Source organism: Babylonia areolata, chromosome 6, assembly GCF_041734735.1.
Source record: "Babylonia areolata isolate BAREFJ2019XMU chromosome 6, ASM4173473v1, whole genome shotgun sequence".
NCBI lineage: Eukaryota > Metazoa > Mollusca > Gastropoda > Neogastropoda > Buccinidae > Babylonia > Babylonia areolata.
The window spans coordinates 54759316-54774022 of record NC_134881.1 but is presented as its reverse complement, the minus strand read 5'-3'; the positions used below and the strand labels follow the sequence as shown (position 1 = coordinate 54774022).

The 14707-nt window shown below is 43.3% G+C and overlaps 1 protein-coding gene across 2 annotated transcripts in view; it reads right to left on the bottom strand.

The window, feature by feature from the left end:
• LOC143283456 (uncharacterized) overlaps positions 1-4894 on the bottom strand; it is a 23788-nt gene extending 18894 nt beyond the window's left edge. For both annotated transcript variants that reach the window (XM_076589695.1, XM_076589696.1), the window contains exon 1: positions 4753-4894. In XM_076589695.1, the coding sequence (XP_076445810.1) occupies positions 4753-4831 (79 nt within the window). In that variant the 5' untranslated portion in view covers positions 4832-4894. The remainder of the gene's footprint in view (positions 1-4752) is intronic.
• Between the last annotated feature and the right edge of the window lie 9813 nt (positions 4895-14707).

Below are 14707 nucleotides of genomic sequence, written 5' to 3'. Positions count from 1 at the left end.
TTTGCCCATGTCTAATATCCCTTTTCGTGAAAACTGACTTTAAATTGAAGAACGAACACACACACACACACACACACACACACACACACACACACACACACACACACACACACACACACACACGACTTCAACTCAATCTGCCGGCCGGGGACGTGATAAGAAAGTAGAGGGACGAAACTGGGACATAATATCATATTCGCCGCACCACTGCCGCATGTCACAATCAACACTGCCATTAACCCGACAAACGGCAGACACATAAATTCACTTTATGACGAACTTCCCGCCGCCTCTTTCACAACAGGGGACATAACAACGTCGATGTCGTGCCACCAGGGGGTATCACGCCCCTTTGCGGGAGAGCGGGGGGAGGGGGGGGGGCATCTTTTTACTGGAACTGTGGAGTCGTCTCTTAATGTTTATTGGTGATGCTCAATTTATTTTGGGCTATATTCCGTTGGAAATAGAACGCTGAACTGTTTCGGTTGTCAGGTGGAGGGCATGAATTTCCTTGGGCTTGTGTGAAGAAGCTGTATTGTGGCTGTGTTCCGTTTTGATGCTATGACTTCATCCTCCCGGTGACACCGCGGCAGAACTTGAAGATAATGACCGACACACCGTGATGGACCGACACCACACACACACACACACACACACACACACACACACACACACACACACACACACACACACACACACATACTCTGAATCCGTCACCACCACTACCCACCCAGCCACCCACACGGCACACGCACATACACACATACATGCACGCACGCAGAAACATACATGAGTGACTCACACACACACACACACACACACGCACACGCACACGCACACACAGGTTTTCTCTCTGTCTCTTTTCCTTCCTCAGTCCCCCCCGCTCGCCCCCCCACCCCACCCACCCCCACACACACACACACCTCCACACCCACCCCACATCCACACCCACCCCACACCCACCCCACATCCACCCCACACCCACCTCCACACCCACCCCACATCCACCTCCACACCCACCCCACATCCACCCCCACACCCACCCCACACCCACCTCCACACCCACCCCACATCCACCTCCACACCCACCCCACATCCACCTCCACACCCACCCCACACCCACCTCCACACCCACCCCACACCCACCTCCACACCCACCCCACATCCACCTCCACACCCACCCCACATCCACCTCCACACCCACCCTCACCCCCACCCCCACGCCCCTTTCACCTCAACCGCCCCCTTTTCATTCGAATATATAGAAATGATGATTAATAATGACAATCATCATCGTGATGATAGAAATGATAATAATATTCCAATGAAGTAATAATAATAATAATAACAATAATAATATATAGAAATGATGATTAATAATGACAATCATCATCGTGATGATAGAAATGATAATAATATTCCAATGAAGTAATAATAATAATAATAATAATAACAATAATAATACCATTTATTTTCAGTCTAACATGATCAGACTATATACGAACGAAGCACACACACACACACACACACACACACACACACACACACACACAGATAAGAACATATGAGTGGACGGCGGGATTTTAATTTGGGTGGGGAGGGGGAGGGGTGGCGAGGGGAAGGTCTTCTTTTCCACACGGTGAACACTTGGACAAAGATGCAGCAGCAACGCTTCCATTGCGCACGCGCCAACAAAAAGGCCGGAAGAGAAAAAAGTGCAAGCTCGTGCGCACACACACATGCGCGTGCAAACAAGATTGTAACTTCTATAAACGGGATTTGGTATGAATGTGAAATGGATTACAGGTTATAAAAACCTGTATGATAGTTTATATAAATCGTCATTCTTAAACAATTACCAGCGCAAAATCAACAAAAATAACTGTGACGTAAGCCAAACGCCTCCAAACTTTTTTGTTTTTAAGAGCTGACTTGAAAGGGAGCTTTGTTCCCTTAAATCCTGAAACACAGATCTACGACAATGTGTCAAGCTTTGAACTATTTACATGCGTGTTTACTGGGCTCGGTTTTGTTTACAAATTTAAATAGAGATTATAACGATTAGGAGGGGTGGGGGTGGGGCGGGGATCCATGCATTTCCTGATTTATATTCGGGCAGTTGGTAAACAGTTTACATCGATAAGAAAAGACTGCAGCGGATTCTTTGATAGTGGGTGTGTTTGTTTTTAGGATTCCGATCCGGTTTATCCCATAATGAATCCTCCGGCACTGCTGTTTTTTTACAGACCGTTGAAGAGTTCCGCGTCCAGCTTGGATCTTGCACATGCGCATCTGAGTTTTATTCGAAATTCGATCGACATAGACAAAAGCAGCAAAGATGTGTTGTCCTCTGTTTCTTCTGTTGATAGCCTCCATTGCTACAACCAAACTGTTCAATGAAGTGCCGTCGTGTGCTCACACAAAGAAGAGCAACAAATCAAAAACAAAAGAAAAAGAAGTCTGCTGTTCCTAACGTTCTGCCTCTCTCGATTCCCGTTGTTGCTCGACATTTCGGAGAGCCAATCAACTTCGAGAGCAAAGATCATGTGACGCGCCTCTATAAGTCATGTAAGCACGGAACTCTCCAGCGATCTATTGCGGAACTCTCCAGCGATCTATTGTCTGAGAGCGGGGATGGGAGGAGGGGGAGGGGGGGGGGGGGGGGGGGGGGGGTCCATGGTTTCCATTATGTTTCCGGCAATATTTTTGTAACTCTTACAAATCATATTCTCTTTTAACACTTTGACATTTACCTGAATTCGTACACTTGAAAACTAGTAGTCTGTGCGTGTCATACTGACTGAAAACCGAAACTTTTAGTGAAAGTTTTGCCATGCGGTCTGCTTTTTTGGAGTAAAAAAAGAAATGAGGAGAGACAGACATAGAAAGAGTGCAGAGATTTTGCAGGTCAGACTACAGACAAGATCCCATGCTTCTCTTTTTTCTTTTTTTCCGGGACGTTTCGTAGACGCAGTGACACGTTTTCCAGCACCCAGATTTCAAATGATACACTTGCAACAAACACGAAAGCTGTCGAGGTCAGAAGAGTACACTGGTGTCGATTGCAGGAAGGCTGAAACTTCTCTTTGCAGTCACAAACGTTCATTTTTCTGCTTCAGTAGAAGTAAATAAATAATACATTACTTAAACAATTGATTAATTTGTTAATACATTGATTGATTAATACATTAACAAACAAAAACAATTTATAATTTATTACATTGATTAATACATTAACAACAAAACCAATTTATAATTTATTACATTGATTGATTAATACATTAACAAACAAAACCAATTTATAATTTATTACATTGATTGATTAATACATTAACAAACAAAACCAATTTATAATTTATTATTCATATTCTCCCCAACACTCATTTTGTATCATTGATTGACGAAAGTTTACAGTTGGGCCAACAGCAAAGTGAGAGCTGTATTATCAATGGTTTCTCCATTGCAATGGAAAATCATTTACAGCTTAGTCTTTTGTGAAGGACTATGACTCTCAAACTAGGAGGCAAAATTGCACTGGCTCTTAGTGCTGCAGCCTTGGGGACCAGCTGGCCTTTCGGGAACTATTCCCAACGCGACTGCCCTACAACCCTCTTGGCCGAGATAGTGGGGATGTAACTTGGGCAAGACACTCTCCACTATATCCAAATTCTAGCCCAGATTGTCGGGACAGCAATTACCTCTGCTGTGCTGATGGTCAGTATCGGACACGACTATCATATATATTAAATTCTTCTAAGCCTTAGAGCTGCAGGTTTCGATAAAAGCTATTAAACTCAACCTTTCTAACAATCTGTCTGTCTGTATGTCAATCTGTCTATCTCAGACTTGCCCGGAATTCCGAAACACGGAAAGCGCACTGGAGCAAAGAAATCAAAGAAATGCGGTGAAGATCAAAACCATTTACGTGTACCAATAATTGTGTGTGTGTGTGTGTGTGTGTGTGTGTGTGTGTGTGTTTAAGTTTGACACCTGTGATCTGTATCAGGCGTAACATGTTTTAATGGATTGTTTGAATGTGTTTGCACAATTTGTTTTTTTAGTAGCTTGTTAGAACGTATTTGCTCAATTTGTTGTTGTTGTTTTTTAAGTTGACAGTGTAGTATAAATGTTACTCTTAGAGCGAAAATAGAAATTGGGTATCAGAGATAAAAGTACAACGTTCTGTGTGTGTGTGTGTGTGTGTGTGTGTGTGTGTGTGTGTGTGTGTGTGTGTGTGTGAGTGTGTGTGAAAGTTTGACAAATGTGAATTGTATCAAGCGTAACATGTATTTATGTCTTGTTTGAATGTGTTTGCTCAATTTGTTTTTTTAATGGATTGTTAGAATGTGTTTCCTCAATTTGTTGGGGTTTTTTTTTTAAGTAGGCCACGTGTATAAAGATTACTTTTAGAGCGAAAATAGAAATTGAGTATCCGAGATAAAAGTACAACGTTTCTGATTTAGAAGAAGAACGGTTGTGGGTTCTGAGATAGAATTAGAAAAGTTCCAAGGTCTGAGATAAAATTACAAGAGAGAGAGAGAAAGAAGAAGAAGGAAAAGTTGGTTTTGTTTTTTGTTTTTTGTTTTTTTTTGAGAGAGAGAGAGAGAGAAAAAGAATATATGAAAAAATATAAAAGATGAAAGCACACAGAGAGAAATACTGCACAAGCATGAAGCATCATATCCCAGGACTGCAGGACAGAAGAGGATGAGGAGGGCCCATACAAGCGCAGCATAGAGCAACAAGACTTACCGCTCTGCGTGTTACACTGGTCCTGTGCTGTCGCCTTGGTGTCAGCCAGTGTCATTATCAGCAGCGCCACGAAAATCATTTTCCTCACCTCGTTGCTCGCTTTCTTGACTGCTGTCTGGTTTTTTGTTGATGTTGTTTTGTCTGTTTGTATTTTGGTGTGTGTGTGTGTGTGTGTTGTTGTTGTTTTTTGTTTGTTTTTTTCTTCTTCTTTTTTTCTTTTTTTCCAATGTTCGTTTTTTGTTAAAAATTTTAGGGAAATTTTTTTAACTTCAATTTATTTGTTATTAATTTTTCTCCCCAAATTTGGGGTTATTTTTTAAATGGGTTTTTGCTTTGTTTTTAGGATTGTATCTTTTTTTTGGCACCCCCCCGTTTTTATTCTTGTTTTTTCCAAGTTAAGGGCTTTTTTGTTTTTTTTTTTGTTTTTGTGGTAGGGAGGGGGGGGGGAAAAGTGGGTTGGCGATTTTTCAGGGGGTTTTCCGCTTCTTTTTACTATCTGTAAAAATTTAATAATGCCCATTTTTTTCAAGGGGGCAGGTTTTTATTTTTTAATTTTTAACCCCTTAAGGGGTTTTCATTAAAAAATGGGGGGTATTTCTTTGGCCAGGGGGGGGCGGTATTGAAAGAAGATTAGGGGAAACTCATCTCAAATTTGGGGGTGGGGGCGGGGTTGTGGTTTTAAATTTAGTCTCATGTTTTTTGGAAAATGTGAAACACCTTGACCAATTCTTTAAGGAGTTTTAGGGGGTATATTATTTTTTTATTTATGGGGAAACAAAGTGATAAAAAGGGACAGGAATTACAGAGGAATACTTAGAAGAACGGGGGAAAATGTAGACAGAAGGACAGGACTGTAGACGAAAACCAGAGGACAGGACAGTAGCCCGCCAAGAGGACAGGACATTTAAAAAGGACGGGAAAAACTCCGGGGACGGGACATGTAGACTAAACGGGAGGGACAGACCGGGGGGAAGACATTTTAAAAAAGGGACACGACATGTAGACAGTAAAAAAGAGGAAGACATGTAGACAGAAAAGGGACACGAATGTGACATAACACAGAGGACAGACGTAGACAGTAAAAGGGACACAAATGTAGACATTTACCAAAACAGAGGAAAGGACAGCAGGACAGTAACACAGAGGGGACAGACCAGAGGAAACAGAAAACTCCAGAGGAAAGGGACATGTGGGAAAAACCCGGGGGTTTAACAAACAGAGGACCGAAAAATGGGGACGGTAACAAAGAGGACAGGGACATGTAGACGTAACACAGAGGGGAAAACAGGGGAAAATGTAGACAGAAACTCAGGGGGACAGACATGTAGACAGAAAAAGGGACGGACATGTAGACAGTAATCAGGGGGACAGGGACATGTAGCGTAACACAGAGGACAGGACATGTAGACAGTAAAGGGAAAAAACATGTGACGCAAGAGGACAGAACATTGGGACAGGACAAGACAGGGGGACATGTAACAGCAAGAGGCCGGGGACATGTAGACGTAACAAGGGCGGGAAAAAAAGGAAAAGAAAAAAACATTTAAACTGGGCCGGGACATGTAGCAGTAATCAAGGAAGGACTTAGACGTAACAAGGGGACGGGACATGTAGAAGAAGGACAGCATGTACAGTACCGGGGAAGACAGAAAAAAACCCAATGTAGCAGTAAGGGAAGGACATGTAAAGAACGGGGAACAAACAAAAAGGGACAGGAATTAGCAAAAAGAGGACACGACTTAGACAGTAAAAAGGGGGACAGAATTAGACGTAACAAGAGGCCCCTGGACATGGAAAGGGACAGTAATCAGAGGCCCGGGACATGTAGACAGTAACACAAAAGGCCAGCGGGAAACAATTAGCGAAAACCAGGACAGTAGACAGAAAAACAAAAGGACAGAAAAAAGGGGACAGTAAAGGAGGGACATGTAGACAGAAACAAAAGGAGGACAGTAATGGGGACAATTTAACAAAAAAGGGACGGGGACTTTAACAGCGGGGAAACACAGTGGACAAGGCTTTAGACAGCAAGGGGAAAGGAATTAGACAGAACCAGGACGCATGAGACGTAACCAGGGGCAGGACATGAAAACAGCAAGGGACAGGACAGTGGGGACAGAGGAAAAGGGAATGTAGAAGAAGGCAGGGCTGTAGCAGAAAAGAGGACAGGAATGTAGACAGAAAAGGGGACAAATTTAGACAGTGACAGAGGCAGGACTTAGACAGAAAGAGGACGGACAGTAAAAGTAAAAGGAAGGACAGTAGACAGAAAGGGGAAGCATGAGCGAAAAGAAGACAGGGAGACGTAACCAGAGGAAAAGGAAATGGGGGGACCCCGGGACCCAGGGAAGGGAAATTTTGCGGGGGGGGGGCGGGGGGGGGCTGGGGACGTTAAACACAAGGTTTTTGAAGGAAATGGGGGAAATTTTAAACGGGAGAAGACAGGGAAAGCAGAAGAACCAAGGAATTTTTGGGAGAAAAAACAGAAAAGGAAAAGGAAATTTTTTAAGAAAACAAACAAACAGAGGGGGGGGGGTTTTTTTTGGGGACTTTTTAAGGGGGGAACTTTTTTAACATAAAAATAACCAAGAGGCAGAAAAAAAATTTTTTTAAAGACAAAAAAAGGCAGTTTAATTTTTGTAGAAACAGTAGGGAAATTTTGTATTTTTGTAACCAGGGGGGGGGGACAGGCCCCATTTGATTGCAAAAGAACCCCCCAAACTAAATTAGTAAAAGAACAACTTAACAGAAAACGGGACAGGAATATAACAGTAAGGGGACAGGCCCAAAATGTAGACAGTAAACAAGGACAGGAAAAAGTAGACAGAAGGGGACAGGACATGTAGAATAACAAAGGAAAGGGACAGGACATTTACAGTAACCAGGGGGACAGGACGTAGACGTGGGACAGGAATGTAGACTAAAAGAGGACACAGCATGGCGGACGGGTGAAGAAACAGGGACATGTAGACTTGAACCAGGGGACAGGACATGTAGACAGTAACACGAGGACGGCATGTAAAAAAAAAACAAGGGCGGAATGAGAAATTTTAAACACAGAGGACAGGAATGAGACAGAAAAACACAGAGGAAGGAAAATTTAGACAGGGAAAGGAAATTGTGACAGTAACAAAGGGGAAAAGGACAAGACATGGAAGGACATAAAAAAACAGGGGAACAGTAAAGGTAGTCAAAGGGGACGGGAAATGTAGCAGTATAGAAAACACGGGAGACGGCATGTAGCAGTAACACAAGGACGGGGATGTGACAGAAAGGAAGAATGTAGCAGTAACACAGAGGAAGAATTTTTAGAACGGGGCAACAAAATAAGGACAGCGACAGTAAACCAGAGGCCCGACATGTAACAGAATTTGACCAAAAAACATAAAAAACCGTAAAAAAAGGGGACAGCTGTGACAGTAAACGGGAAGCATGAGACAGAAAAAGAAGACATGTAGACAGAAAACACAGGGACAGGAAATTAGACAGTAACACGGAGACAGTAACTAAGGACAGAATTTTGACAGAAACCAAGAGGAACGCATGAGACGAAAAGAGGACAGGAAAGTGACAGTAACAAGGAAGCTGTAGACAGAAAACAACAGAAAAACAGAATGAAAAATGTAACTGAAAGGGGCAGGAATGTAAAGGAAACCCAAAAGGAACAGGACATGTGAGAAACGGGGAAAGAATGTGACAGTAAAAAGGGACAAATGTAGACAGAAACCAGGGGAAGGAATTTGACAGTTAAACACAGGAGAAAGGGGGACGGAAAAAAACCTAGGACAGGAATTAGACAGAAAGGGACGACATGTAGACAGTAAAAGAGGCGAATTTTTGCGCCAAACAGGAAAGGGGGACGGGGCCCCCCAGGAGACTGTAAACCCCAAAGAGGGCCCCGGGGGGGGGGGGCTTGGGGGGGGGACAGCAAAAAGGACAGGAAAAAAAATTGTGGGAAGTAACCAAAAACGGGGAGGGAAAAGGAATTTTTAAAAAAAAAGAAGGAAGGACATGTAGACGCAAGGGACAGGCATGAGCGTAACACAGAGGAAGGACTTGCTAGACAGTAAACAAAAAAGGGGACGGGAATGAGACAGAAACTCAGAGGAAAGGAATGTAGACGAAGGGGGACACATGTGCGAAAACCAGAAGGACATGTAGCAGTAACTCAGGGGAAGAATGTAGACGTAACCAGACAGGACAGTGACGCAAGAGGAACGACTTAGACAGTAACACGCGCACATGTGACGTACCTCAGAGGACAGGAATGTAGAGAGTAACCAGGGACAGGACATGTAGACGCAAGAGGACAGGAAATGTAGCTTAAGGCAGGACATGTAGACAGCAAGAGGAATAAAATGTAACAGAACCCAGAGGCGGACATGTAGACGAAGAGGACAGGACTTAGAAAAAAAGGGGCATGACTGTAGACAAACAAGAAGACAGTATGTGTAGACAGTAATCAGAGGACAAGGATATATAGTGTGTGTGTGTGTGTGTACGCGCGCGCACTCGCATGTGAGACGTGTGAAAGTCCGTGTACCTTGTTCTAGTTGTGGTGTGTGCGTGTGTCTGTGTCTGTGTCTGTGTGTGTTTACTGAGCTTAAAACGTGACAATTGGTTATAATGAATGTGCAATATGTAGGAAGAATAATGTGCAACATGCAGGATGAATGTACAATGGAATATGTCTAATGCTAACGTCCATATTCCGTATATTTCTGTTTAATAGTTAGGATGTAATAATTAATTGCAATGTTTTTAAAAGCGAATATGTGAAATGCTTTTATTTTAGAAAATCTGTTTATTACTCTTGTTTAATCAAGTTATCCGCGTGTGTGGGGTGGGTGTGTGTGTGTGTGGGGGGGGGGGGGGTGCGGGTGTGTGCTGATTATCTGGTTGTGGTTTTCCGCAATTCATTTTTATTCTTATCTTATCTATTATAATCAATGTGCAGTACAGTAGGCTATGTTTATAATTATATTCAAATAATGTTTCTTAATTCTTTCTGTTTTTACATTAAGAATACTAGTTATTACCTGCAGTATGTGGATATATGTATGAAACGATGTATGTGATATTTTTTACATTTGTATCTTCGTAATATTTGTAGGGGCTGTTGTTGGCTTTTACAGTTATGGTCCCTATGTTGTTTACTTGTCTATGTTGTGATAATGCACCTGACCAAATTTCTCCAATTGGAGATAATAATGTTATTCTTATCTTATCTTATCTTACAGACAGTGACTCAGAGGACAGGATATATAGACAGTGACTCAGAGAACAGGACATGTAGACAGCAAGAGGACATGTAGACAGTAACACATAGGACAGGACAAGTAGACAGCAAGAGGACAGGACATGTAGACAGTAACTCAGAGGATAGGACATGTAGACAGTAGGACAGGACATGTAGACAGTAAGGACCAGGACATGTAGACAGTACCACCAGAGGGACAGGCGACATGTAGACAGTAACACAGAGACAGGACATGTAGACAGTAAAGGACAGGACAGGTAGACAGTAACACAGAGGACAGGACATGTAGACAGTATAGTAACACAGAGGACAGGACAATGTAGACAGTAAACACAGAGGACAGGACATGTAGACAGTGTAGTAACACAGAGGACAGGACATGTAGACAGTATAGTAACACAGAGGACAGGACATGTAGACAGAGGACAGGACATGTAGACAGTAACACAGAGGACAGGACATGTAGACAGTAAGGACAGGACAGGTAGACAGTAACACAGAGGACAGGACATGTAGACAGTAACACAGAGGACAGGACATGTAGACAGTGTAGTAACACAGAGGACAGGACATGTAGACAGTATAGTAACACAGAGGACAGGACATGTAGACAGTAACACAGAGGACAGGACATGTAGACAGAGGACAGGACATGTAGACAGTAACACAGAGGACAGGACATGTAGACAGTAAGGACACGACATGTAGACAGTAACACAGAGGACACGACATGTAGACAGTAACTCAGACGACAGGACATGTAGACAGTAACACAGAGGACACGACATGTAGACAGTAACACAGAGGACAGGACATGTAGACAGTAACACAGAGGACACGACATGTAGACAGTAACACAGAGGACACGACATGTAGACAGTAACTCAGACGACAGGACATGTAGACAGTAACACAGAGGACACGACATGTAGACAGTAACACAGAGGACAGGACATGTAGACAGTAAGGACACGACATGTAGACAGTAACTCAGAGGACACGACATGTAGACAGTAACACAGAGGACACGACATGTAGACAGTAACACAGAGGACACGACATGTAGACAGTAACACAGAGGACAGGACATGTAGACAGAAACTCAGAGGACAGGATATATAGACAGTGACTCAGAGGACAGGACATGTAGACAGCAAGAGGACAGGACATGTAGACAGTAAGGACAGGACATGTAGACAGCAAGAGGACATGACATGTAGACAGTAACACAGAGGACAGTATGTGTAGACAGTAACTCAGAGGACAAGGATATATAGTGTGTGTGTGTACGCGCGCGCACTCTCATGTGAGACGTGTGAAAGTCCGTGCATGATAGGCTGTACCTTGTTCTAGTTGTGGTGTGTGTGTGCGTGTGTGTCTGTGTCTGTGTGTCTGTGTGTGTTTACTGAGCTTAAAACGTGACAATTGGTTATAATGAATGTACAATATGTAGGAAGAATAATGTGCAACATGCAGGATGAATGTACAATGGAATATGTCTAATGCTAACGTCCATATTCCGTATATTTCTGTTTAATAGTTAGGATGTAATAATTAATTGCAATGTTTTTAAAAGCGAATATGTGAAATGCTTTTATTTGAGAACATCTGTTTATTACTCTTGTTTAATCAATTTATCCGCGTGTGTGGGGTGGGTGTGTGTGGGGGGGGTGCGGGTGTGTGCTGATTATCTGGTTGTGGTTTTCTGCAATTCATTTTTATTCTTATCTTATCTATTATAATCAATGTGCAGTACAGTAGGCTATGTTTATAATTATGTTCAAATAATGTTTCTTAATTCTTTCTGTTTTTACATGAAGAATACTAGTTATTACCTGCAGTGTGTGGATATATGTATGACACAATGTATGTGATATTTTTTACATTTGTATCTTCGTAATATTTGTAGGGGCTGTTGTTGGCTTTTACAGTTATGGTCCCCATGTTGTTTACTTGTCTATGTTGTGATAATGCACCTGACCAAATTTCTCCAATTGGAGATAATAATGTTATTCTTATGTTATCTTATCTTATAGACAGTGACTCAGAGGACAGGATATATAGACAGTAACACAGAGGACAGGACATGTAGAGAGTAACTCAGAGGACAGGACATGTAGACAGTAACTCAGAGGACGGGACATGTAGACAGTAACTCAGAGGACAGGACATGTAGACAGTAACTCTGAGGACAGGACATATAGACAGCAAGAGGACATGTAGACAGTAACTCTGAGGACAGGACAAAGAGACAGCAAGAGGACAGAACATGTAGACCGTAACTCAGAGGACAGGACATGTAGACAATAACACAGAGGACAGGACATGTAGTCAGCAAGAGGACAGGACATGTAGACAGTAAGAGGGCAGGACATATAGACAGTAACACAGAGGACAGGACATGTAGACAGCAACACAGAGGACAGGACATGTAGACAGCAACACAGAGGACAGGACATATAGACAGTAAGGACAGGACATGTAGACAGTTACACAGAGGACAGGACATGTAGACAGTAACTCAGAGGACAGGACATGTAGACAGTAAGGACAGGACATGTAGACAGTATAGTAACACAGAGGACAGGACATGTAGACAGCAACACAGAGGACAGGACATGCAGACAGTAACACAGAGGACAGGACATGTAGACAGCAAGAGGACAGGACATGTAGACAGTAACACAGAGGACAGGACATGTAGACAGCAAGAGGACACGACATGTAGACAGTATAGTAACACACAGGACAGGACATGTAGACAGTAACACAGAGGACAGGACATGTAGACAGTAAGCACAGGAAATATAGACAGTAACACAGAGGACAGGACATGCAGACAGTAACTCAGAGGACAGGACATGTAGACAGTAACACAGAGGACAGGACATGTAGACAGTAAAGACAGGACATGTATACAGTAAGGACAGGACATGTAGACAGTAACACAGAGGACACGACATGCAGACACTAAGAGGACAGGACATGTAGACAGTAACTCAGAGGACAGGACATGTAGACAGTAACACAGAGGACAGGACATGTAGACAGTAAGGACAGGACATGCAGACAGTAACACAGAGGACAGGGCATGTAGACAGTAACACAGAGGACAGGGCATGTAGACAGTAGACATGTAGACAGTAAGGACAGGACATGTAGACAGTAAGGACAGGACATGAAGACAGTAACTCAGAGGACGGGACATGTAGACAGTAACACAGAGGAGAGGACATGTAGACAGTAACTCAGAGGACAGGACATGCAGACAGTAACTCACAGGACAGGACATGCAGACAGTAACACAGAGGACAGGACATATAGACAGTAAGGACAGGACGTGTAGACAGTATAGTAACACAGAGGACAGGACATGTAGACAGTAACACAGAGGACAGGACATGTAGACAGTAACACAGAGGACAGAACATGCAGACAGCAACACAGAGGATAGGACATGTAGACAGAAAGCTGAGAGGACATGTAGACAGCATGAGGACAGGACAGGAACACAGAGGACAGGACATGTAGACAGCAACACAGAGGACAGGACATGTAGACAGTAACACAGAGGAGAGGACATGTAGACAGCAAGAGGACAGGACATGTAGACAGCAAGAGGACATGTAGACAGTAACACATAGGACAGGACATGTAGACAGTAACAGAGAGGACAGGACATGTAGACAGTAACTCAGAGGGCAGGACATGTAGACAGTAACAGAGAGGACAGGACATGTAGACAGTAACACAGAGGGCAGGACATGTAGACAGCAAGAGGACAGGACATGTAGACAGCAGGAGGACAGGACATGTAGACAGTAACACAGAGGACAGGACATGTAGACAGTAAGGACAGGACATGTAGACAGTAACACAGAGAACAGGACATGCAGACAGTAAGACGACATGACATGTAGACAGTAACTCAGTGGACAGGACATGTAGACAGTAAGGACAGGACATGTAGACAGTAACACAGAGGACAGGACATGTAGACAGTAAGGACACGACATGTAGGCAGTAAGGACACGACATGTAGACAGTAACACAGAGGACAGGACATGCAGACAGTAAGAGGACAGGACATGTAGACAGTAACACAAAGGACAGGGCTTGTAGACAGTAACACAGAGGACAGGACATGAAAACAATAACTCAGAGGACAGGACATATAGACAGTAACTCAGAGGACACGACATGTAGACAGTAACACAGAGGACAGGACATGTAGACAGTATAGTAACACAGAGGACAGGACATATAGACAGTAACAGTAACACAGAGGACAAGACATGCAGACAGTAACACGGCGGACAGGACATGTAGACAGTAACACAGAGGACACGACATGTACACAGTAACTCAGAGGACAGGACATGTAGACAGCAAGAGGACAGGACATGCAGACAGTAACACAGAGGACAAGATATGTAGACAGTAACACAGAGGACAACACATGTAGACAGTAACACAGAGGACAGGACATGTAGACAGTAACTCAGAGGACAGGACATGTAGACAGCAAGAGGACAGGACATGCAGACAGTAACACAGAGGACAAGACATGTAGACAGTAACACAGAGGACAACACATGTAGACAGTAACACAGAGGACATGACATGTAGACAGCAAGAGGACATGTAGACAGTAACACATAGGACAGGACATGTAGACAGTAACAGAGAGGACAG